General features: G+C 35.5%; 1 protein-coding gene across 9 annotated transcripts in view; it reads right to left on the bottom strand.

Moving 5' to 3' along the window:
* The window catches only part of SLTM (SAFB like transcription modulator), a 45,012-nt gene that overhangs the window by 12,942 nt on the left and 5,859 nt on the right, over nt 1-26,211 (bottom strand). For 2 of the 9 annotated variants that reach the window (XM_057543801.1, XM_007165944.3), the window contains exons 3-11: nt 19,304-19,368; nt 16,436-16,633; nt 15,483-15,530; nt 7,758-7,785; nt 5,946-6,414; nt 5,269-5,318; nt 3,003-3,121; nt 639-788; nt 16-119 (exon numbers count right to left, since the gene is read on the bottom strand). In XM_057543801.1, the coding sequence (XP_057399784.1) occupies nt 16-119; nt 639-788; nt 3,003-3,121; nt 5,269-5,318; nt 5,946-6,414; nt 7,758-7,785; nt 15,483-15,530; nt 16,436-16,633; nt 19,304-19,368 (1,231 nt within the window). The remainder of the gene's footprint in view (nt 1-15; nt 120-638; nt 789-3,002; nt 3,122-5,268; nt 5,319-5,945; nt 6,415-7,757; nt 7,786-15,482; nt 15,531-16,435; nt 16,634-19,303; nt 19,369-26,211) is intronic. The other 7 variants (XM_007165945.3, XM_057543798.1, XM_057543797.1 and 4 more) reach the window with 7 other exon arrangements.

Here is a 26,211-nt window from a genome sequence, read left to right as displayed (position 1 = left end):
AAAATAAATCCTTACTTGCTACTTCTATCACTCATATTTTTTTTGTCTCCAGAACTTCTTGAACTACTCTTTTCATCATTTTCTTTCTTCAGTTCTTTCTTAGAAGGATCACCTTTAACCTGAAAAGGTTTAAACAGGAAAAAATATGTGTTTTAACGTTACATTTTTATGTTTGTAAAAAGTATGTTGATGGGGCTTCCCTGGTGGCGCAGTGGTTGGGAATCCGCCTGCCAATGCAGGGGACACGGGTTCGTGCCCCGGTCTGGGAAGATCCCACATGCCGCGGAGCGGCTAGGCCTGTGAGCCACAACTACTGAGCCTGCGCGTCTGGAGCCTGTGCTCCGCAACAAGAGAGGCCACGATAGTGAGAGGCCCGCGCACCGCGATGAAGAGTGGCCCCCGCTTGCCGCAACTAGAGAAAGCCCTCGCACAGAAACGAAGACCCAACACAGCCAAAAAAAAAAAAAAAAAAAAAAAAAAAAGTATGTTGATGGTAGAAAATTTGGAAAACAGAAATGAATAATATATAAAAATAAAAGTCATTCCTAATTCTACTCCCTACCAGTGTAACATCTTTAAATTGAAAATTACTAGCCCTCAAAGTAACCTCCCTTTTATAAACACTTAAGCAAGCTTACTTTTTCAACAGAAATTAGCTGTCCATGCAGCTCAGTGCGATGAAGATGTGCAATACATCTGGACACCTCTGTGCTTGAAGACATAGTTACAATGCCATAGCACTTGGCCCCAGGACTTCGAGCATTTGTGACTACCTTTGCACTCAGAACCTGGAAAATGAGATTATACTTCAGAAAGTTTTACAACTTTACAACCACATACATTTCTAAATAGATTAAACTTCAGAATGGAGACTATTCAAATTAAAGGATATGTTCAGGATGTATATATTCAGGATAAAGGATAAATTTAGGACATATATTATTCTATGATCACCATCTACTGGGGAACAATTTAAAATATCAAAAAGCAATCTAACCTGCTTTTAGTTTTTTCCTTTTTATTTTTTCAAATACATTGCCAAAACACAGTCAGTCACATCAATGAAGTAATGGCACAATTAATGAAAGCAAAGAAATAATATTTTCAATTAGATTTGCGTCAAAATTTCCCTATCAAAGGCCCACCCTGAATCTCTTAAAGATATTAAAACAAAAAGGGTAAGTTCCTAGAAAGTGTCTAAATAAGTGTTAACACTTTTCTATAATAGGTCTTTCAAAAATAAAGAATCTGCCACATGTAAAAAAGCAACATTAAAAATACACCCTAGGGCTTCCCTGGTGGCGCAGTGGTTAAGAATCTGCCTGCCAATGCAGGGGACACGGGTTCGAGCCCTGGTCCGGGAAGATCCCACATGCCGTGGAGCAACTAAGCCCGTGCGCCACAACTACTGAGCCTGCGTGCCTAGAGCCCGTGAGCCACAACTACTGAAGCCTGTGCACCTAGAGCCCATGTTCCGCAACAAGAGAAGCCACGACAACAAGAAGCCCGTGCACCGCAACGAAGAGTAGCCCCCGCTCGCCGCAGCTAAAGAAAGCCCGCGCACAGCAACGAAGACCCAACACAGCCAAAAATAAAAACAAATAAATTAATTTTTTTAAAAAACACCCTAAAAACACACTCTAAAAAGATACACTTTCCATCCATGTACTTTTAAAATGTATACCGATATAAAAGTGACAAATAATTTCAATTCTATAAAATGAATAGCTAAGAGAGACAAGGCAGGGGTGGATGAGTGAGAAGAAAAGCGAGAGAGAACAATGTAGGGCTGAATAAATAGGAACAGGGACGCAGTGTCAGGAAGAGGAACGTAAGGAATTTAGGAGGCTGTATGGTGTGGGTAGCTGGAAGCTATCAGCTTTTATCTCAGGAAACGCTGACTTGCCCCAACAACAGCTTAATTCTTAATCCCGAGGTCCTTGTTATAAGTACATGGTTTCCTAATATAGTTTTAATCCTAATAAATGGCAACATCAAAATACCATTTTTACAGCTCTAACAATAAATTGTTGAAAATAGAACCAAAAATATACCACAGCTGATCATGGGACCACAATTCTCAGTGTTCTGTATCTGACATCTACAAGAACCTCCTTAATGTGCAGGTAACTCTCTAATTAGAAGAAGAAAAAACTCCTAAAATCAATAGGATAGATTTTTGTAACACTCATTAATGGCTATTTACCGATACTGGTCATTAATTTAATAAATATTTGAAAGCCTACCATGTGCACACATAGTATAGTAGGTAAAGATCCCTGCTATCAAAGAGTTTACAGCAGAGGAGGTTACATATGATGTATCAATATATTGAACACTAAAATGTAAAGTAGAAAATAGTGAGTGCCCTAAGGGATGCAGATCAACTGCAACTTAATTCAACAGCCATTAATTGAATATTCAATTCATTTAATCATTGACTATTTTTCTCTTCTGTTAGGGCTCCCCTCATATGCCAGAAAAAATTCTCCTGATGAACCAACCACAGTAAAGCCTCCCTCTGCTAACACCCTGCACTCTTCCTTCACAGCACATATCAAAATTTCTGATTAAGTTTTACCAGTTTTACATTTTTCACCACCACTGTACTGGAATTTGTATAATGAGAAGGACCACATCAGTTTTGGGTTTTTTTCCCTCATATTCTATATCCCATTGCCTAATATTAATCTACCTATATTTTCCAGATGACCAGATCAGCCTCAGCAATTCTAGGTCCAAGAAATATCATGATGAATGTAATGAATCAAACTCAGTCCTTGGCTTAAATGGGCTCAAAATATGAGCTCTTAATAAAAGATTCCCAGGGCTCAGAGTGAGATTATATGATGAAACTCACTATTACTACAGAACTCAATAATTATGCCTGTAACAGTCCTAAGACAGACAAGAAACTAGGTTTTATATATACTGTTTTGAATATAACCTCTATTTAAAATGGAGATACCAGGAAGATGGATAAAAAGGTAAAAAGAATGTACCTTTCCATATTTGCCAAAGAGGTTCTTCAAATCAGCAGCTTTGGTATTAGAAGAAAGTCCACTAACCCAGATATTTTTAGTTGAGCTTCCACTGCTACCACTAGTACTACTTGTACTTCCTAGAATAGATTTAATATCAGAAGTTTAAGTATCTCAATTGGAATTTTTTTTAACACAATTATTAGGGCCATATTCTTCCAAAATTATAATACCCTCTAATGTTGATAGTACAACTTTACTACATCAAAATCCTACACATCTATTATTAAAATCAAACACAATAACAGATAATACAAACATGTCTGAACATTTGTACATTTCCTACTGCACCAATTTTAAGACAATGTAGGCAACAAAAATCAATTACACGTCTTGGACTTTTGCTGTTAAGCTCAATAACTTATACTCAACCACTGCACTAAATACAGGCAACCAGGAAGTAGTCATCTAGGAATGTACAGACTGCTTAATTACCTACATCTGTGGTGGGCTTTAGATCCTGAGAAACTTGGGAGCGCAAAGGGAAAAGTCAAACAAAGGGATAAACTGTTTTCAAGAATTTGAATGTTTAATAACACAGACTAGCCAACCACAGTTCACCTTCATTCTCTATCAGAGAAAGGGTAAGAGAAAGTGGGAATCACATGCAGCTGGATAACTGTATTTAAAAAAAAAAAAAATCTTCTAAAATCACTTACAAAAATAAGATCAGAGACCTCAAAACCCTTTAGAGTAGGTAAATGGTTATATGAATTATTTCTGCACTATTTCCATACACAAATTATGGTTTCATACAGATAAATGCTATTTCTTAAAATACAGGCCTGGTCAGTCATCCTTCGGTGCTTTACTTCAAATGTGCTATTATAAAAAAGGAATTTTCATTCATTTGACTTTACTTGGAAAACAACTCTTACCCATTCTAAGGGAAACAGTATCTAAACAAACAAAAGTAACAATTTTTATAACTTTGCATTATTGGAGTAAAATGTTTAATGCTTTAAAAATTACAAGCCACAAGTTTTAGTTGAAGAACTATTGTCAGCGTACTTATGAGGAGACAACACATGCCTGACTCAGATATTTTAAATATTAATGGTTGCTGCATTTGTGTTCTTAAGAAATGTACTTCTCAAACGATCTGCTATGAAATGTTAACTGGAAGTTTGTGTATCTTTTTTATTTTACCAGTAACATTTGGGCCCACATACTTCATTAAAAAAAAATTTAATGACAGGAAAAAGTTAACATTTAATTAAGACTACACTAGGCTTCTAAATTTAAAGGATAACATTTAATACATTTATTATATCTTATCCATTAACCAAACTGTAAGGAATGTGGGTAATGCAATTAATTAATTGTCAATTACTAAACCAACCACTAAAATTTCTAATTATTAAAATATACCAACAAAATATACTAAATAAAGTATAAGGAACACATTACTTTTTCAGGCACTCGAGGCATTTTCAGAATCTGTAGTACCTAAATTGTGTTATTTTCCCTTAAAATGCTTTTTTAGAACACAAGAAATATTTTTCAAGTATACAGCATATACAAGATGACACTAATGCACATGACCAGGAGACAAACTGAGACTGAGACTTCCCAGTAACAAAAAGTAATCAAATAATGCACCTTTAAGCTTACAAAAATTAAAATAAAACTACTTTTCTACATAAAACTCTCATCAATGCAAAATAAGTCAAATAGGAAGTAAATTCCGAAGAATTAAAATACTGTATAACTGGCTATATTAACAGAAGTGTGCCCTGATTTAAAGAATCAAGAAAGTAAAACCAAATGTTAGAGACTGACTTTCTTTCAGCTCCACAAATATACACAAATACTGTTTATACCATATTTCCTACTAGACAGAAAGGGAAAAAGACTGTGGTGGTGTACAAGGGTTAAAAGTGACTGCAATCAAAGATAAAATACTTGAAATTCTAATATAAGAAAACTAAATATCTGTTATATGAATATTCCATACAGATGCTTAGAACACAATGTGAAAAACACAGACCAAATATATTTTAAGCAAATTCATACCAGTTTACAGATTAATTAAGAAAGTAATGCTTCAATCACACTGAGAATTTGCTGTAATCTAACTCCATTGTTTACATAAAGGCCATCGAAAAATTTTAGTATGTCAATTTTTGAGGACTAAATAATGTCAAAGGAAACCCCAGGCAATTATTACTTTTTAATGAAAATATGCAATTTATCACTGAAATAAACAGGAAAAAAAATCCATTACCTTTGTCATCTTTGGATGATGTCTTGCTGTCTTTAGATTCCTTTGAAGAGCTAAAGAAGCAAATCACCAGAAGAAAATTGAAAAAAAAAAAAAAAAAAACAGAAAAAAACAAAAACAAAAGAACAAAAATCGAACAGCTTGATATTGACTATATTTCAAACTAGTGCTATTCATACAAATTAATAATTCCAAAGGCCTAGATTAGGTTATTTGAACAAATGATTCCCTTAGGATTCTTGCACTGATTTTCCCCAAGATGCCTGAAGATCTAGATTTTCTGACAATTCTATTCAGTGGATATATGGCCATCTTCTCCAGATTTCAGGACTGGGACTTGACTTCATTTTGTGTTCTTAGGACTGATAGTTGTTCATTAACCATCATCACAAGGATTTTTAAAAATAAAACACAAAAAAATTGTCAATTTGAAAAAAAAAAAAACAACAAAAAAACCAAATATATGCTGACAATTCGACAATGCAATCAGTAGGACACACTGCATATTACGAAGATCTTGAACTTTTTTTTTAAAGTAACTTATGACGGTCAAAAATATTATAGGCAGGATCATAAGTACTAATTACTGTACATGGTCTTGAAGCCACCCCCTTAATGTAGAGTGATCTTATTGAATGCTGGAATTCAGTATCGTAAAGAACTGACATAGAAAAACAAACCTCTTTGCTTGACCAGAGGCCCCAGTAGACGAGGGCCCTTTCTTCAAAGTATCCTTTTCTTTGTCTCCAGATTCTGCTTTCTTAGAACTTTCTCTGGCTTCCTTCTCGACAGGATCACCCTTCACGCAGTCTTCCTTCTTACCATCTTTATGGTTCGCATTCATCTCATAATCCTTGCTTTCCTTCTCCGGGCTCTGTGCAATGACGTCCTGCCCATCTTTTGGCTTACTTGCTTCAGAATCTGTAATTTTCACATTTTTACCTGTTTCTAGGAGGTCATCACCATCAAAATCCAGAGTGATGGCATCTTCAGCCTGGATTGTGACCGAGATGTTGTCATCCTCAGCTTCTTTCACAGTCGTATTAGCTTCCATCTCTTCATGAGCTGTGTGATCAGCCTCAGCTAGGTTCCCTTCTGAAGGAAGAGGTTTAGATACTTCTTGTGTACCATCACCAGAACCTGCTATATCTAAGAGGATTTAACAGGAATAAATACGGCAAAACAAGAAGTTTAAACAATTTCATATTCATAAGCTAGAATAGGACCTAGAAAATATAAAGCCAGTTATTAGCACTGATGGAAGGTTAGGAAGAAAAACACAAGGGTATTAACTAACATAAACAATCCTTTACCCAGGATCACTTATTCTTCATGGAAAAAATGATCTCTAAATACAAATACCAAACAACAAAAGTGAGGAAATGGTTCCATCCTGAGGATACCAGCTCTTCATTTCTGGTTATAAGTTAATGGCATATGGAAGATTTTTTTCCTCCACGAGAGAGTGACAAATGTGCAGATTTGGTATTCAATGTTCAAATTATCTTGGGATTTAACCCTTGTGACCTTCAGAACTCCCATGGTGACGTCTTGAAAGGTCACAGTCTGAGGATACCAATCGGTCTTCAAAGTATTCAGGGCCTCATCTTTTTCGCTCTTCTTATGCAGTTCTTGTGTAGTCCAGAATCACATGGAAAACTGCTACAGGAGGCTCCAAAGATGGCCTGCTCCATAACGTTTAGGAAAGTGGTTATTTCCAGGCTTCATCCTGTCCAGTCAGTCCTGCAAGTACCATTTTCAAAGATGTCTTGCATTCCCCCAAAAGAGAAAGGCTTCGGGCATCTGAGATTTTCAGCTGGTTGCTTTACTTCATCATTTCTTCTAGGTTTTTTATTCTGCCTTGCTTAGAACCCTATTCCATGTCCTTTCTAGTCCAAAGTTGGAGGATCCTTTGACGTCTTTCCAAGAACTCTTCCATAAACCTCATACTGACCACATATTTTGCTACTGGTGTCCCTGCAATTGTATTGGATGAGATAACTCTCCTAAACTACTGAAACTGTCAGAAGACTGTACGAAATTTCTCTAAGCAGCAAACAAAAAGTCAGTCTCCTGGTCACCCAACCTTTTTAGGACTAGTTGTAAAATTAATTATCCATTACGTATCAGGACTCCCAACAAGCACGTATGAGTTACTGCAGTGCCAGTCTCAAGAATGTAATCAACTTACCGTATGCTAGGAGTTATTTTTAAAAATAAAATTTAAATTGGGTTAAATAAAAAATGGCATTGTCCACTACAGTAACTGATATGTACCATTAAGTTAGAACATATCTTGAAAGTGTTAAAAAGAAAATTAAAACCAATTGAAAAATAAAATCAAGGTGCTAACTTAATTCACTAAATTGATAAATTTGAAAATAAACTCATTTCAAAAATAAGATTTCAAATAAGGAATGTTTTATTTTCACATAATTTACTGTTTTTCTAAATGTCACCTATTTTTAAACTCTACTTAGCATCAAACATACCTTTCTCATTTTCTTCTTCCTCACCATCCTGAAATTCAAAGAATAATCAAATGTAAAATGAATTCACTTAAAACTGGATTTCAGTAATAGTACAAGATCTATCAAGTTTAATTGCTGAATGATTTAATAATATTAGAGACACCTATCACTAACAAATACAGGATATTCCAATCAGAACTGAACCAAAACACATTTACAGAAATGTAGCATATGTCTGTTATACATGATTTTACACAAGAAAGCAGGCAAATCTGTCAATGATTATATCAACTATGAACTGGATTATTTAGTTTCACTACTCAAAACTAGTTTAAATAACCAGACTCTTACTCATATCAAAAAGCCACTAGGAATTCCCTGGTGGTCTAGTGGTTAGGACTCGGCGCTTTCACTGCTGGGCCTTGGGTCCGATCCTTGGTCTGGGAATTAAGATCCCGCAAGCCGTGAGGCGCAGGCCCCCCACCGCCCCAAAAAAAGAGGATGCAAAAAGACGCCAATAAAAAGCCTGCCCTGATTATTTTACATGACTCAGTTCAAAGGCACTCTTAGGACTACTATTCAAAATGTACCAGAAAATCTAACATGAAAACATATACTTTTCAAGGGATGGAATGCATATTAATAAACAAAATAAATAAACAAAAAACACTCCCTTCTTAGGTATCTCAGAAGTAAGAATGACTACAAGAGTAGTTTCAAATGCTTCATTCCTTTTTAATCTGTTAAAATGAATTCATAAGCTGTCTCATATACAATGGTGGTCAGCCACTTTAAAAATGGTATTTGTGCTACAGGTAATCAAAACAAGTAACACAATTTTTTTAATGATTGGCTTTAATTTTAAAATATGTGATATTTCAATTTTAAAATTTGTGACATCACGTAATCTAAAATTAAGCATGTGCTGGCTTGAAAACAAGAATATCACAGAGGGGAAAATCTTTATTTACTCTACACCAAGCTAATACTACAAAAATAACTGAATCATAGCAAAATAGAAACAACATTTCCCAAAATTAAAGATCATAACAAATAAGCTAGTAATACGCATTATAATCTCAGTAATGGAAAAAAATTAAGGAATGTTTTAACTTATAACTTTTAAAATAAAAGCTGAGTAGAAGTAGATTGTTTTTAGTCAAGGTGGTGTGAAGCTACCGTACACGAAGCCTTAGAGGAGTGGTTCTCAAACTCTGAGTCTGTATCAGAATCCCCTGAGGGCTTGGGATTGAGATTGAGATTGCTGAGCACCAACCCTAGAGTTTCTGATTCAAGTCTGGAGCAGGGCCTGGGAATCTGCATCTCTAACGAGTCTCGGTGATGCTGCTGCTGGTCCAGGGGCTACACTTTAAGAACTGTGCCTTAGAGCGACAGCCTAGCAGGGAAATTAGACTGAAGGCAAAACTGAACTGTAAACAAAATTTTAAATGCCGCATTAATCTTATAACAATATTTTGGATTCATATAAAAGCATGCATTCCTTAAAAATGTCAAATATTTTACCATATGCTCAAAATTAACATTTGGGTAACAAACATATTTCTGAGAAGTCATTTTTAAAATAATTTTTCAACTTTAAGTTAACACATAAGTGCCCCAATTAGGGAATGACCAATTATACTGAAAACTAAAGTAACATGAAGGAAACTGAAAACACTGAAACAATTAAGCCATAAGCTTAGGAAGTAAAATAGTCCAAAACAAGTAGATTACTGACTGACAGCAATGTGACTCCTATTATTATAGAAGTCCATTATACTGTGCTCTAATAATCTCCTAATTGTTATACTGGAATTTAGTTTTAAACATTACATTTCTAATGTGCAACATCTGGAAAGGAAAGAAAAATGCTTTAACTTGGGTGGAGTGGTAGGCAGTGGCAGCAAAGAAAGGATGAGTTATGCTGGAATTACTGATAAGTCTTTTCCTCCCAAACTCTCTTTTAGTCATTTATCTCAGAGGGATAAATAAACTGGAATATCTTAACTTTTACTTAAAAGCAGAATAAAGTAACTTAAAGAATGCAACTTGCCTCTCCTTTATCTACCTGTGATACAACAGCACGCCACTTCCAAGATATTCTTTTAGAGATGCAATATTGATATGTTCAAGAAAAAAAAAATGGCCAAAGTATTTGCCATTTTAAAAAAAGTAAAATTTTTAAAAATACTGTGATGTAAAAAACAAAATCTTTCTGCTGTACTTTCTGCCAATTAGAAATATTATTTCTAGCTGCTAAAATAATTGGTAAGGTTTGCCTTACTTTGTTCAAGAGTTTTTAGGTATCTATCCTAATTACTCAACAGGTCTTCTGAAGGGTTTCACAACTTTAGTTTCTCAAAATAGTAGTAACACTAGCCTTATTACATATACTTAAATGTCCCTAAGAAAGGAGTCTGAGCCAACTTCCAGAAAACAAACTGATTACAATGGGGGTGAAGCACAAAAACAACTAGGGTTAGTAGAAAAGATGAGCCACATACCAGTGCATATTTGCGTTATTGTTCAGTATGTGCAGTAAACATAGCACTCACTACTAAGGTTAAACCATTCCTTACAATAAAGAAACAAACCAAGAAATACAAGAAAGACAGTGGAAAATTTTCCCTGTAAATGATATATAGGCACAGACATGACATGTACCTTATTGGAAAATAATTTTCCTCTGCTGAAAACAGATGTTTTTTCAGAATAAGGAATATGGTAAATAAGTAACCACAATGAAAAGCATCCTTTTAAATTAACTACTTTTTGTGCTTATCTTGAAAAAATGTATTTCACATATGAAAATGAAAACAAATGTCTATAATGTTCATGTTGTTTATCTTTGTAATGGGATCTACAACCCTTAAGTCAAATGTGAAAATTAATACAGATAGCTTCTCTATTTTTATTTCATTCTAGGAGCAGCAATGACTCGTGAGAGATAAAGACAAGCCTAGGACTTGTTTTTCAGTTAACAAAGTGTTTACTATATACCCATTCTATTACCTTCCCCTAGGTTAATCTTGTGATACATGTACATATATGTGCTAAGTAAGAAGACCTCTTCTGGAAGGCCTCCTTTCCCCTGACTTGTATATAAACACTGTATTCAGTCTGACTAATTTACAATAAACCTTCAAAATAACCCTAAACCACTAACTACCTGCTATCTATCTGGCAATACGCTAAAGACTGTGGGAGATACAAAATACCTGGCACATAATAAGCACTTAACAAATATCTGTTGAATGAATTTACTGAATAAATGTAGTGTAAGACACTGCTGTTTTTAGGTGGAGGGACTGAACTAACTGCAGCACTGTGCAAGTACAATGGAATTCAGAAAACAACAATTACGAGCGTGGAGTCATTTAGTGAAAAGAATACCAGACTAGGCACCATGAGACACAGGTATTTATTCTGTCTTTACCACTAGAACAGTTTTACTCTGTGGTAGTGTCATCTACCTAGGTGAAGTTTACCTATAAAATAGAGATAACATATGACCTAAATAGGATATATAGAATTAAATAAGATAAGGGGTGTAAAAATTTCTCTGTAAACAGTAAATCACTACATGAGAGAGATATGAGAGAGAGCTTTATGGAGGAGACAGAGATAAGTCTGGCTTTGAGAGGTATATAGACTTCGTATGACAAAAAAGGGAAGGCCCTTCAAGTTAATGAAACATTAGGGGCAAAGGCAAATGGAAAAAGGAATATACATGATGCAATCATAGAAGATTGACAAGACTGACACTAGAGGAAAGTTTTAAGAATTAAAGCATTACCAAATACAAACATTTTGGAGAAAATTTTCCAAACAATTCTCAAGTAACTGATACCTTCAAGCAAGTAGAACAGTACTACAAGTAACCACTAATTACACATGTACTATGTGCCAGGGTATATGATTGATCTTCATATCACTCTAGCAGGTAGGACTTACAATGTTCATTTTACAGACATAGAAATTGACTAAGAAAACATGCCCAAACTCACAATATTATAAGTAACTAACAGAATGCAAACCAAATTCTACCTGGTATGACAAACTGCTTAGAGGCTAACACCTGAAAGCTAAAGATTTAAGCTTCAAGTCAAAGCCTGAAGACTGGCTTTAAATAAATATATCCCTATACAAGTGCACTGCCTATTTACTTGTATTTTTAAAAACAAGTAATAAAAGGATAAATCCTGAATTTTAGAAAGTTCACCAATAAGGGGACGGGTGAAGGGGACTTTTTTGAATATATCCTGTCTCTTAGATTTGACTTTGGAACCATGTAAATATTTTAAATAATTATAAAATTAAATTTAAAATTATAACTTTTTATTTTGAAATAATTATAGACTCACAAGAAGTTACAGATTAAAATTTTTTTAAAAACAATACTTAAACATTGAAAATAAAATGAAACAAGTCAACCTAAATATGTATTAGTTGGTGATCATACAGAAGACTAGTCTAAAACACAGTGACTTGTTTGTTCCTAAGGTACATCCTTAGGAGAGATACAACTGGGGGGAAAAACCTTAAATTATTTTCAGAAATCACACTGGTGGTGGTGTGGGTATTATCATTCTAGGACTATTGTATATACACTGTGAGATAAAGAAAATAATTAACTTAGAAGTATCCTTATGAACTCAAAATCTATTTTATCTTAGAAGTAAAAACCAACAAAAGCAAGCAAACAAAAAACACATTCTCTAGCACTGTACATTGAAAAGGCCTAGAAAACATGAATAACCCAGTGGCAATGAATACCCCTACCATCGAGATTATTGTCTTGAAATACCATTTACCACTAAAAGGAAAAAATGGCTAATTACAGGTCTGGAGCAGGAAATGGAACATCTTTACCAGAAAGCACAGAAGCAAAGACTACTAGGATCATGTTGAAAGGACTCAAACGCCAGCTTGAAGAGGTTCTCACTGGCTACGGATGGGACAATTTGAGCATTAATAAGGATAATAACTACAATGGACTGAAATACATTAAAAATATTTAAGTCCATGAGTTCAAAATGAAACTATGGGAGAAAAAGGAAAAAAAACACAAAACCTCATTAGTCACTATTGGAGATGCTCATGAACCAGCTCATTATTTTGAAAATTGGTAAATAAAAGAAAAATAATCAAACATATATCCCGCCTTTCTTTGTAAATGGTACCACGGGGTAACCAAATAGCAGGTGAGGAGAAGTTTCTCTTTCCAAGGAACATTCCAGCTAACAAAGAAAAACATGACAGAATTAGAATATCACCACTTTGATCTCCCTAAATAATCAGTGCAATATGGATCATCAATGACTGGTACCATCACCAAGAAGATACAGTCAAACATTATGTGTATCCAAATAGAAGAATACAACACTACCTGGGAATTAGCTGTATGTCTTGGGGGAATGGAGATGGGGGCGCAGGAATCAGGTAGTAAACCTCTGGATCCTATAACCAACTTACCAATTTACAGGAAATACAGTAAACAGAGGAACATGTTGAACAAAACCATAGGAATGTAATCAGCAAAATATAGACTTTGGAAGCTCTATGACTTGTCAAACTATGCTAGATGCTCTTTTTGTAAATATTTTTATTGAAACAGCCATCTCCATTCATTTACCTAATGTCTGTGGCTGCTTTCACACTACAATGGCAGAGTTGGATAGTTGTGACAGACCATATGGCCCACAATGGCTAATGGCCTTTTCTACCTGGCCTTTTAAGAAAAACTTTGCCAACTCTTGTTCTATAGGATAAACAACTCAATTTCTTTAACAAATAAGATAGTAGGGGAAAAAAGATGGAGAGAAAACCTATAGATTAAAAGAGGCCTAAAAGACATTTCAATCAATCACAATGTCTCAATCTTATTTGTATCTGGATTCAAATAAAACCTGTTTTAAAAAAAAATTTTGGACAACTGAGTATTTGAAGATATTAAAAATCGTGTTTTAGGAGTAATAATGTAAAAAATAAAAGAGTTCTGAAATTTTAAAATTTTTACATACTGAAATTTTTAAAGTGAAATACAATGTCTGGAATTTGTTCCAAAATAATGCAGAAAAGGGGAAGTGAACAGAGGTATAGATGAAATAATACTGCCCATGAATTGATAACAGCAGAAGCTGTGTGATGGGTACACTCTATGCAGTATTCCTTAACACACGTAGTAAGACAATACATTCATTAGTCATGTTTAGAAGCATCAGATCATGATGGAACTCAGATACATTCATATATATTTCTAGATATTCCACTATACATCATTTGGGAAGAGGAAAAAGGTCATTTTACTTAAAACTTTTCTGAAGATGTATCCTCCCTTTTGATATGATAAGGCAAAACTTGCCCCTTGATGAGAAGTATATGTGTTATTTCATTCTCTGGATGGAATGGGAGCAAGGCCAAATCTAGCCCATAAACATTTGCAAAAATTAGAAAAAGGCACTCATTCCTTAAGATACTTCTATCTGTTAAATTTCTACAATAAATATATAATCTATTATGAGAATGGGGACCCTTAGATGTGATGCTTTCACACACTCACAATCTGTGCAACTGTTAAGAGAGGCCCTTGATGAAAATTTAAAAACTTGTTGCCAAAGAATATGAAGAGTTCAACTTTACCTTTTTGCAAATTAGTAATCTAGAGAAGGTACTCCTCCAATTTGGGAGTTGATCTTCCTCATCTACTTTTCATCATTCAGAAATGAATGTACCTGAGGATAGTATGGGGAACAAGTCTACAGACTTTCAGAGTCCTAATATTTCCTTCCTGAATATTCCAAATTACCAAAAACATTTCTCCCAGAAATGCAATTTCTCCCCCATTGTAATAAACACAGAGAGCCAATATATAGCCTCACCAGCATTTCAAATGCAAGAGAGCTGCAGGAAAGAAGGCATGACCAGAGGCAATCAGCTAAGCAGTCTATGAATATACGCCCCATTATATACTCTTCCAGTAAATATTAGAGTGAGGAAATAACACAGCTGGATCACTATTTTTTCTAAATCTAGTCAACAGAGGGAATCCCTATCTCTATTTGAAAGTATACTATTTAAAGAGGGTACATGAACAAGGTATTCTTGAGTACAGATATGAGAAAAAGACAAAGGATAATTTTTTGGTAGAGAAATTGAGCTATAAATGTGTTTACAGCATCTGTACGTCATACTTTAAAATGTACACTATGCGTATCACATATACCAAAAACAAAATCTAATACAGAATAGAAGAGTTGTCATTTTCTATACACACATACACATACATACATACATACCCCAAGTAAATTAATTGAACAGAGATTTTTATCATTTTTATACTATGCCCATCCTAGGAGTGTTAAATTAACAAAATTTTAAAGCCTTGAAAAGGATATTAGTACTTTTAAATGATTTATTTTATATCAAAGTGACCAAAAAAAATCAAGGAGTGTGAAGGCTTCCCAAAAGACTGGTAACTAGAGTCATGTTTTATACAAAGGATAGACTGTTTTTATTTTTATTTTGAAAATGGTAGGAACCCTTGTTGTAATAACTTCCAATTACCTCTATGGCAACAGAAATTTCAGCTGCCACTTTAAAGTATTTTGTATATGCCACATAAGTAACTCAGTATTAAATTTAAGGCAATTTTATGAATTAAAGAATTATGAAGTCAAAATAAGATTCCTTTTCCAAGCCCTTCCACCCACAATATCAAATTCATAGGACTAAATGTAAACTTACTTGGGCTGTTAGAAAGGTATCATCTTCACCTTCTTGAGCTTCAATTTCCTAAGTAAAAGGGTATACAACAGCTTTGCTTTACAAAATATCTGCGTAACATGAGAATGCTTTTATGCTATACCCGATTATCACTTGCCTCGTGTTCTGTGCAGGGTCTATGGATACCATGGGTCCTAAGTCAATGCTTAATAATTCAGGCTATATTTTTTATGCCAACAGAAACGCTTAGTCACATTGATAAAAGAATTTGAAAAATGTCCTTCATGAGCCCTTCATTTATTAGGCTAGGTAGAACGAAGTGTTCTAGGCATGAATACTGACCCCCTAATCCCTTGATCTTCTTAACATGTACTAACATACTTCAAAGCAGGACAAATGATCTATTTCATTCAAAGAAAAGATTTAAAAATTATATGCTTTTAAGTTAAACCTTCATAAGTAATTTCCCCACTATTGATAATAACCAAATAAATGCAAATTAGTCTTTTATATGTACTAAAGTAGTAAAAATAAAACAAACCAAAACTACCACCTTATAATGTTAGCAAGGTCAGAGTTAGATTGGTACACTCATTCACAGCGGGGTAGTAAACAACTTAAAACTTAAATATCCCAAATTAAAGGAGTAGCTATTAGACACATAGAAAACAGTCTAATAAATTGTGGTGTAAGACAGAATTATGAAGTCATTATGATATGTTATGTGAAAATATTATATAGGATAGCAACTTATGGCATGATAACTACTAGGTAAAAATATATACATATGTGGAAGATAATAAGCAAAAATAAAAGGGTCATCTTAGATGGTAGGAGTCTGGGTGATTTATAAATAACTTTAAAAATATATTTTTTGAAAGTTCTGTGACTTTCACATTGAACTAGAAAAATATTTTTTATCATTTAGTACTTAATTTAACTGTGTCACGTTTTTAAAAAAACTGGCTAAAGACCTGACTTTCGATGTCCTCTTTTTCTATATCTTCTATTGCTTCTGCCTCTATTAATTCATGAGCTCTCTTGTTCTCTTCTGCAGAAAGTAACTCCTTTGAATGCACATTTTCGTCTTCATTTTCACCAGATTCTTCAGAGTCCTTTAGTTCGTCATTTCCATCTTGTTCATGTGCCTCTTGATGCTCCAATTCACAGTCCTTTTAATGGTAAGAAAATTTGGTACAACTCGAGGCAAAGTACTATAGGCTATCCACCAAACCTTTTTGGTAATTTACATCTCTAAATGTTTTCACTTTTATCATATTTTGACATTATTCCCAAAGTCAAAGTTCAATCATTTTGTAGGACACACTAACTGTGTCTTTAAAAATAGAGGGGGTCTAATACCAACGTCATTAAACTATGCATCAGAGTTCCCAAATCTCTTACACTGAAATACATACACACTAACTGGATTGCTCTCAAGTTCCAGTTGTTTAATATTTACCAAATCACATACTTGTACGAGCTGTCCTTTAAGACATGGCTTCAAAGAAATGACTTCTTTTCTCCACATGTCACAGTTTGATTTAACTTCAAAGACCACGGAAATCTTACATATGATAATATAAAGCTTATTTCTAATTAATAATAAGGAATCCCAACTGTTACACCAATGTCTGTTCTTAGAAAATATGCAAATAATTAATCTAAATGTATTAGCTTTGAAATCTACCACTATGCCACAAAGCCGATTAAGCAGGGGAACATAGGTTGGGATTGCCTCTGTGAAAGAATATCTGTTTGCCCTTCAAAGTTTAAGGATACAAGGGTACCTCAGTAGAAACAAAGAAAAGCAGCAATCTGCCTAGTTCCCTCTTTGATTAACTGCAGAGAAAGGGCTGAAAGCAATGAACATTCCTTCCTCCTTTCCTATTCTCATGGTACATCTAGCAGATTTAACAAAAAGTTTCTGGGTTAAAAGGGGAAAAGTGCAGGGGTATAACTATTAATCATTCATAGCTGAACTGCAATGAGTGAATTGAAACTTCTGGTGGGCACCGAGAAGAAATACGATTGTTTTGGAATATGGAGTGCTTGGGGAGCAGGGCGTCTCTGGGACAGAGGTTTAACCAACTTCACTACCTATGGGTGGAGGAACGTAGGGGATTGAAAATGGAGTAGGTGGTTGGTTATATGATGGTAGAAGAATAGGTACAAAACAAAAGAAAATCACAAGGGAAGCCACTGAGGGAACTTCATCTACTCTGAAGTGCCAACTTTGACCATTCTCCTCACCAATAAGTAGAAGTAATTCCTATAGTATTCACATATCTAAGCAATAGGTGATATTTACCCACCACTACTGTATAAATTCCAAAATTACCAACTCTGAGAAACAGGGAAAGCATATTCACTTAATTTCTATCAAATTTATCACATATGCGGATACTTCCAAAGGGAAAAAGAAATATAAAGAGAGTGAAGATATATTTAAATAGGATTTTTTTTAAAGCTCTTTTGTTCTTCTAGACATTATGAGACCAGGTTCATTTAATAATTACACAAAGGCATCCTTTGCAGTACATATAAGAGACACCAATATTACATCTTGTAATGTTTCAAACAACTGAAATATTTTTATGAATTGAAGAGCTGAAAGGAAGTTAGAAATGTGAAAACTAAAAGGGTTTTTACTAAGTCACAATGCTTTTCCAGGTTATGGATAATTTTGGCTTAATCATGCACTCACTAGTGAAGATAACTAGAGAAGAGCAAAGGAACAAACCTAATGGAAGATATACCACAAGTATAAAAGAACACAAAGACTGAAGAGTTCTTAAATGCTCAAACGGAAGCTGGTTACAGACATGCAATCATCAATTTTAATGGATCCCTAAGCAAACATTTCCTAAACTATCTGACTGCAGGGCTAACTCCTCAACCAAACATCTCTTTCTCTCTGTGCCTGCCCTCAAAGTGTAAGATACAAAGCGTTGAGACGCACGGTGCTGTGTGGCTTGTGTGTGTATAACATAGGCAGGGTAGAGAGCTAGACCATAGGAGAGATGGGTGGGTGAACTGACATGAGCTGGCTTCATGGTGGAGCACACAGACATCCCAAGATGTTACGGCAATATGGCCTAACTGTACACAGAAAACGGAAATACATGGGGTGTAAATGTACCTAATTTAAGAGGAACTATGCTCATTAAAAAATTCCTGCAAATGCCACACTACCTAAGATCTAATGATCAGTAAATAGCAGATCACACTTCATTAAAATGAAAACAAGCAAAAAAAATCTAACTATGATTAAAAATAACAGTATGTAGAACTGCCACAACCTCAATTAAAATTAAAATACTTCATATTTCTGGTTGGTCAGTTTTAAAATACATTCTCTTTTAGCCAATAAAGACCTGGCTTATCTTTAAAGGGCAAAACAAATTTCTTAATCTGATCTTCACCAAGTAGCAACACATCAGCAACTTTCTCCATTTTAGGGACTACATTATTCTAAGTTCTGTTTGTTATATACAAAAGCTAATGCGATGGACAGTACCTTGTCCAGGAACTAAGACAACAATTGTCCTGTAGCTGTTCCTCTGGCCCCTGTGTCTCAGATTTCTACTTAAAGGCTCGGACAAACATTTTTTGCTTTGTCTCATTTAACTAAAGATAATGTTATTTATTATATTTCTCAACTATGAGAATTAATAAGATTGACAATATTATATATAAGTCTAAGACAATATTGATGTAAGTCTCTATCATTATTTTACCTACATATTTCAGTGTCTATTGTTCAAGTAAAATGCATGAATTCATCATGCAAAATGCTAAGCTCAAAATAAACATCTTAACCTGTGTAATTAACACTTTACCTTGACAAACGCATCATCTTCCACAGAAGCATCTCCACTCAACTCATCTGCTTCCTGTTTTTTACCTGCGAAAGAAGGAAAATGGGCTAACAACCAATCTTTTATTACTTTAAAAGCAAAAAACATTCAGAGAAGTTTACCCCGAGGTACCACTCTCCACTCCCAAATCATCGGACAAAGCTAATGCCAACTGCTTATAAACCACCTGGCCACAGCTGTCCCAAACAAAAAAAAGCTTTATTAACAATGTCATGCTGTTTCATTTCACTAAAATAAACTGTACAATTAATCCTACATATGAACCCATCATCTTAACTGACTTTACATATGAGATACATTTTTTACACCACTCAAATTCTCCACCTCCAATTCTCCCGGAAGTAGCAGCACCTTTCAACAGTTCTCTACTATTTGTATACATGACCAGACATCTGATAGCTAATTTCAAGACTCATATCCCCCATAAAGCCATCCCTAAGTTCTCCTTGTCAACAAGCTTTCTCTAAAATAAAATTCTCACACTTGACACCTCACAATCCATCAGCTGATTATATATTGCCTTGTACTCTCAAGCACATCTTGCTTCACCATTTAAAAAAATACCTTAAGTACAGTGACTGCTTTTATGCTTATTTTGTGTTTCTCCAAAGGCCTAAATATAAATAGCGCTGGGCGCTTAACATAATGACTGATTTAACTGATTTAAGGCAAGTAGAAATTACTTCAGACCAAAAACTGTTAAGAGCTTCTAGATAGACTACAGGCCTCCCTGACCCAGCCCTCATCTTCAAACCTTTGCAAACTGGTGGTTGGAATTTTAAAAACGTTTTCCACATCAGAAAAAAAAAGTTTTCCACAGAGCCAAAGCTAAAAGTTTGTGTTTTCAAGCTAGTCCACAAAAATCTACTAATTAAATAACCCATAATGTATCAGAAATGCTGTAAAAAAAAAAAAAATCACAGCTGCTAAAATTTTACTATTAAATTTTTAAATTTTTATTTATTTTGAGATGTTAATGAATGTTCTTTCCTGAGGCTAACTAATCAACCTTTCCTTTGCGTAAAACAGGAGTTGCCATGTCTCAAGCTTCCATGACCCCCAGAGTAGACGGTTTCGCTGTGAGGTAACTGTAAAAAAAAGTTAGGATGCCTCCCTTTCCCATGTCTCCTCACCAGCTCCTATCTTCCATCTACTTCCAATTTGAAATCCTTTCCATGAATGAGAGATAAAAAGTGAAACAAGATACTGGTCCTTTCCAAATATGTGAAAAGATTAAGAGTAAAGAGTTTTCTTTTATCCACTGAGGGCTTGTGTGAATCAAAAGAGAAACAAAATGTGGAGCTTAGTGGCATTTGTATTTTAGAGAAAATACAAATTAGAAGTTACTGTAGGGCTTCCCTGGTGGCGCAGTGGTTGAGAATCTGCCTGCTAATGCAGGGGACACGGGTTCGAGCCCTGGTCTGGGAAGATCCCACATGCCACGGAGCAGCTGGGCCCGTGAGCCACAACTACTGAGCCTGCGCGTCTGGAGCCTGTGCCCCGCAACGGGAGGGGCCACGATAGTGAAAGGCCCGCGCACCGCGATGAAGAGCGGTCCCCGCACCGCGATGAAGAGTGGTCCCCACTTGCCGTAACCAGAGAAAGCCCTAGCATGAACCGAAGACCCAACACAGCCAAAAATAAATAAAATAAATAAATAAAGTAGCTATAAAAAAAATTAAAAAAAAAAAAAAAAAAAAAAAAAAAGAAGTTACTGTAAGGGCAACAAGAGAGCTGTTCCTTCCTTACAAAAGAAAACAGTATCAGGTGAGAAAGAGCTCACTAAATTGTTTTATCACATTTAGAGAAAGTTCCATAATATAAAAACTTTAAAGATGCTACCTTTGAGAAGAAATAAGCTTTTTAAAACTATAGGATTGGGACTTCCTAGTGGTCCAGTGGTAAAGAATCTGCCTTCTAATGCAGGGGATGAGGGTTCGATCCCTGGTCGGGGAAGTAAGACCCCACACGCCACGGGGCAACTAAGCCCACATGCCACAACTACTGAGCTGGCGCACCTCAACTAGAGCCCACGTGTCACAAACTACACAGCCCATGCACCACAACTACAGACCCCATGGCCCTGAAGCCCGCGCACCACAACGAAGAGCCCGCAGGGCTCAACGAAGATGCCGCGTGCCGCAACTAAGACCCAACGCAGCCAAAAATAAATTAAATAAAATAAAACTATAGGATTCCACCCCCCAACACATACACCACCAAATAACCTACAGAGTATAGAGCTTTTGGGTGAACTCCTTCAGATCATTTGCAAATACCATTTACTCTTTACAAATATAAAATGCTTTACAATTTGCAAAGTGCTTTATTTTTTTTAATTTATTTTATTATATTTTATTTTTGGCTGCATTGGGTCTTGTTGCTTTGCGCGGGCTTTCTCTAGTTGTGGCGAGCGGGGGCTACTCTTCGTTGCAGCGCGCGGGCTTCTCACTGCAGTGGCTTCTCTTGTTGCGGAGCACGGGCTCTAGGCGTGCAGGCTTCAGTAGTTGTGGCTCACATGCTCTAGAGCGCAGGCTCAGTAGCTGTGGCGCACGGGCCTAGTTGCTCCGCAATATGGGGGATCTTCCCAGACCAGGGTTCAAACGCGTGCCCCCTGCATTGGCAGGCGGATTCTTAACCACTGCGCCACCAGGGAAGTGCCGCAAAGCACTTAAAAAAAAAGGTCAACTGATTTTTCCTAGCACCCCATGGTACATAGGGCCGGTAATCACGATTTTACAAAAGAGAAAATGAACCCAAGGTTACACAGCTTGCCCAAAGCTAGTAAATGGCATTGTCAGAACTGGAAGCCAAGGCTTCTCATTTCCAGTCTTAAATTCTTTCCACTTCATCTTACTATGACCTACTTAAAAGACATTATTCTAGTAAGCAGTGGTTAATGAACTCAATTTAAAGATACCATCTTTGAAATGGCAGCCCTCAGCATAATGACAAGCTACATATACTATGCACACTCCATGGTGAGTTTCACTTGCCTTAGTTTACTTAAAGGAAAACCAAATTACACTACATCAACCAAAACAACAACAGCAGTCACTACCACTGCTTAAGCAGCTTCCACAGTGCAGACACTAGGATAAATGCTTCATATGTATTAATGCATTTATTTTATCCTCTTAACTAGCCCCATTTTACAAAATAGGAAACTAACGCTGAAAAGTTAATCAGATGACAAAGTTAGTAAGGGTAGTGCTTCAGTTTAATCCCAGGCCTATTGCCACTCCTCAAAAACCACAAAACCATTGATGTTCAAGTAGCTACAATGTGCCAGTCGTTAAAAATGTTATCTCTTTTAGCATCAACACAGGCTCCACAAGCCACATCCATAAAATTTTAAAATGTGAGCGTCACAGAGATTACGTAACTTGCCCCATGACAAACAGGCAACAAGAGGCAGAGGTACACAAAAAGCTCCAAGTTTGCTATCCCTTATTGTTTTTAACAGCTGTATCACATGAAAACACTGGACACAATGTGTCATAAGCTTGTAAACATAAAAACCACAAGGACGAGATTTTCAAACATACAGTGATGAAACTTTAATAATAACCTGATAGGTACATAATATTTAAGAAAACTGACATTTCACACACTAGTTTTTGACTCCTCTCATGATCTGTAACTCTGCACTTGTTTACACATGATGAATTAGAAACTATACTGTAATTTCTTCCTTTATGAAAAAAAGTATCACCCCTCCACCATACAAAAATAATTCACATCTTAAAAAGCTATGATGTTCATCATCCAGCCCAGAACCTAGTACAATGCTATATAATAAGTAGATACTCAAGCATTATATATATCCTGACTGATAATGGTGTAGGTTCTAGGCTGCATGCTGGCAGTAAACAAGGTCTGGATTTCTATTCAGAATTTCTATCAGCCCTCACTGGGACAAAGGTAAGACGTGACACGCCAGTCAAAGTAGCATCATGTGCAACCCCATCCTGTCAGTAAGGACTGTAAACTCCAACTTTAACGATGTTACAAAGTACATCTACAGATTCCTAACTTTTATGATGTCACAGACAAGAAATAACTTAAAAGCAAAATCAAATCCCACTTAATTCAACAAGAACCACCAGCTTAGGCCCATTTTTGTACAGTCAGTAATCGTTTATACCCCATATCCCATTTAAGCCTGTGCTATGAAAGCTCCTACAACAAACTAATAAATGAATCTTTTGTCCTTCAGGGAATCTGGCATATACCACAGAAATGGGAACTGGTCCAAAAGCAAAGTAGCACCACCAGGATGAAGAAGCTAACTGAAAGTGCAATGTAGTCGGAAGCCTAACTTTAATGCTTTGAGGAACAAAACTAGAAAATAAATTGAGTAGTAGAGATAGTTTGAATAGCAAAATAAAAAAATGGAAGCAAAATTACTTACCACATCTCAAACTATCATAGTAGTAACATATAGTTATTTTGAAATTTCACTGCATGATTTTAGGGTCAAAAGTAAAATGGTAAAGTAAAAATGTATACACCAAAGGAAGATGACACTAGAACACCTCCTTAATTATGCAACATTGTTTGTATGGGTCCACAAATCCTTCGTGAAACCGCTGGGACCAGACATGTTTCAGAACTGTCAGATTTTAAGAGAGTACAATAGTGTATATACCATTTGTAAATTTAAACCTCCCAGTGGCTTCTGGAACAGTTTCTCTCAATCAATCACAGAAACATTTGTGCAATGAAATATATGAATATTAACATCAATTAGGATAAATCAAGACTATAAATAGCCTCACTTTTGCCACCAAACTTAAGAAAAAACTTCATTTTCAGAATGTTTGTATTTCAGAATTAACAATAAAGAATTCTGGATGGCAATCTGGTTTTCTCCTTCAAAGGCAAACCGGTCCTTACAAGGTTTGGTAATTTTCCTTTCCAAGTTCAGAAATACCTCCAGAAACAAAACGAAACAAAAAATCCACTTAACAAGTAGATTTTAAAGTAATTTTGCCAAAAAAATTTTGTGGCTGAGTAACTTTTCCCCTAAACGTTTACAGAAGCTATGAAACGTAGAAAATGTTCAGTCATAAAATTTCTGTTGGATAAGAGGGGGGAAGACTCAGAGACCAGGCCAAACTGAACAACACTGATGTTTCCAGCAACAACCTCTCCTCAACTGTATGAAATCTTAAAATAATCATGTACTATGCCTTGTGTTAACCATTTACATATGTGTTTTAGTCTCTCTTCTATTAAAGTGGTATTTCACTAATGAAATCAGTTTTCTAAAAGGCTTTGCACACTGTCTTAAACATAGCAGTCATCCAATAGGTCATTTTATTATTTTTTAAAAATCTACCATAAAGATAATTCATACTCATTATAATAAAATAAATCTGGAAAACACCAAACATATATTTTTTAAAATCTCTTAACTTTGTCATCTAAAGACAACCAAACTGAACATCCACACACACTTGTGAGCGTCTGCACAAGATTTTAAAAGGCAGCAAGAATGTAACTGAGTTCTTAACGGATGACTTTTCTATCCTATCAATAAAAAGAAAATAGCACTGCTTAACTCAGCATTGCTGTGAGCATCAAATAAAGCAATGTGAAAGTTTTTTGAAAACTGTAACAGAGAACTAATTGCAAACTGATAGGCAGAAAGAGATGAATGAAAATGATGCTAAGTTTTTCAAGCTGTCATCTAGAGCAGCCAGTGGTTCTTAACCCAAGCTGCATGAGAATCACCTGGGGAACTTTTAGAAAATACTGATTCCTGGGCCCCCAACAGAGTAACCAAAACCAACTCTCTGGGGGGCAGGAGCCTGGTATCTGTATTTTTAAAAACTCAAACGACTCTAATGTAGAGCAGACTGAGCATAACTGAAGAAGTTGGAGTGAGAAGAACATAAAAGGTTACTGTTTTCAGATTCTCCAGACTAGAAAAAATTTAAATTCTACCTACCTTCAACAAAACACCTTGAGTAGGTATGAACCGGTATTAATTCTCGACAAGGTAAAAAAAAAAAAAAAATCCTTAAACATAAACCTCCTATGAGTACATGCACATGTACATATATACCTTAGATCATGTTATCTGTGATAAAATCCGAGTGGTGGAATTACGGGCAATTTTCACTTTTTTGTACTTTTCTGGATTATCTAATTTTTAAAATGAAAACATTTCACTTTTATAATCTGGAAAACAATTCTGTAAAGCCATAATACAAACTATTCCAGGTTACCAGAACTGCCACATAAGGCTAACTGTGGAGTTTATGGTGTGAATGGTTAACTCCTGGAATTGCACCACACAGAGGCCCTTTTATTGTAATGTGTGAGAACTATCTTATAGGTGATTAAATACATCAGTAAACTTCAGCCTTAAACCCTAAGCCATTGTTCAGTCTCTTCATTAAAGTCATCTCTGATGCCACCAACTGATAATAATGATTGCTTTTTCCTCTAATTCCTGGACAATTCTCACTTTATTTTACATGAGTTCATGAAACAGAAGAAAAAGTGTGAAGTCTTCTGTCCTTAATTCAAAATGCCTAGGAGATGAATGACATGGGAGAAAGACACTGTCATAAAGTACTAGAAAATTTTATCTATCTCCCCACCAGGATCCTTGACACACACCATATTTGACACAATAAAATAGCTGAAAAAAGTACAAAAGTGCTTTGATGATAAACATAATCCACCATATACAACTGCATAAGTCAATTGCAGGCTTTAATGGCTGAGGTAAAAGGGCCTGATTTTGTGAAATGAAAATGACATACACAACTTCTGAGGTTGGACAATATTCCAGCAGAAGTTATGAGGCTTTCCAACACAGCAACAACTTGGTGAGGGATAAAAAGGCGAGTGCC

The sequence above is a fragment of the Balaenoptera acutorostrata genome, chromosome 3 (assembly GCF_949987535.1).
Source record: "Balaenoptera acutorostrata chromosome 3, mBalAcu1.1, whole genome shotgun sequence".
Lineage (NCBI taxonomy): Eukaryota > Metazoa > Chordata > Mammalia > Artiodactyla > Balaenopteridae > Balaenoptera > Balaenoptera acutorostrata.
Note: the sequence above shows the minus strand (reverse complement) of the source record. Positions and strands in the feature narration are given on the sequence as shown.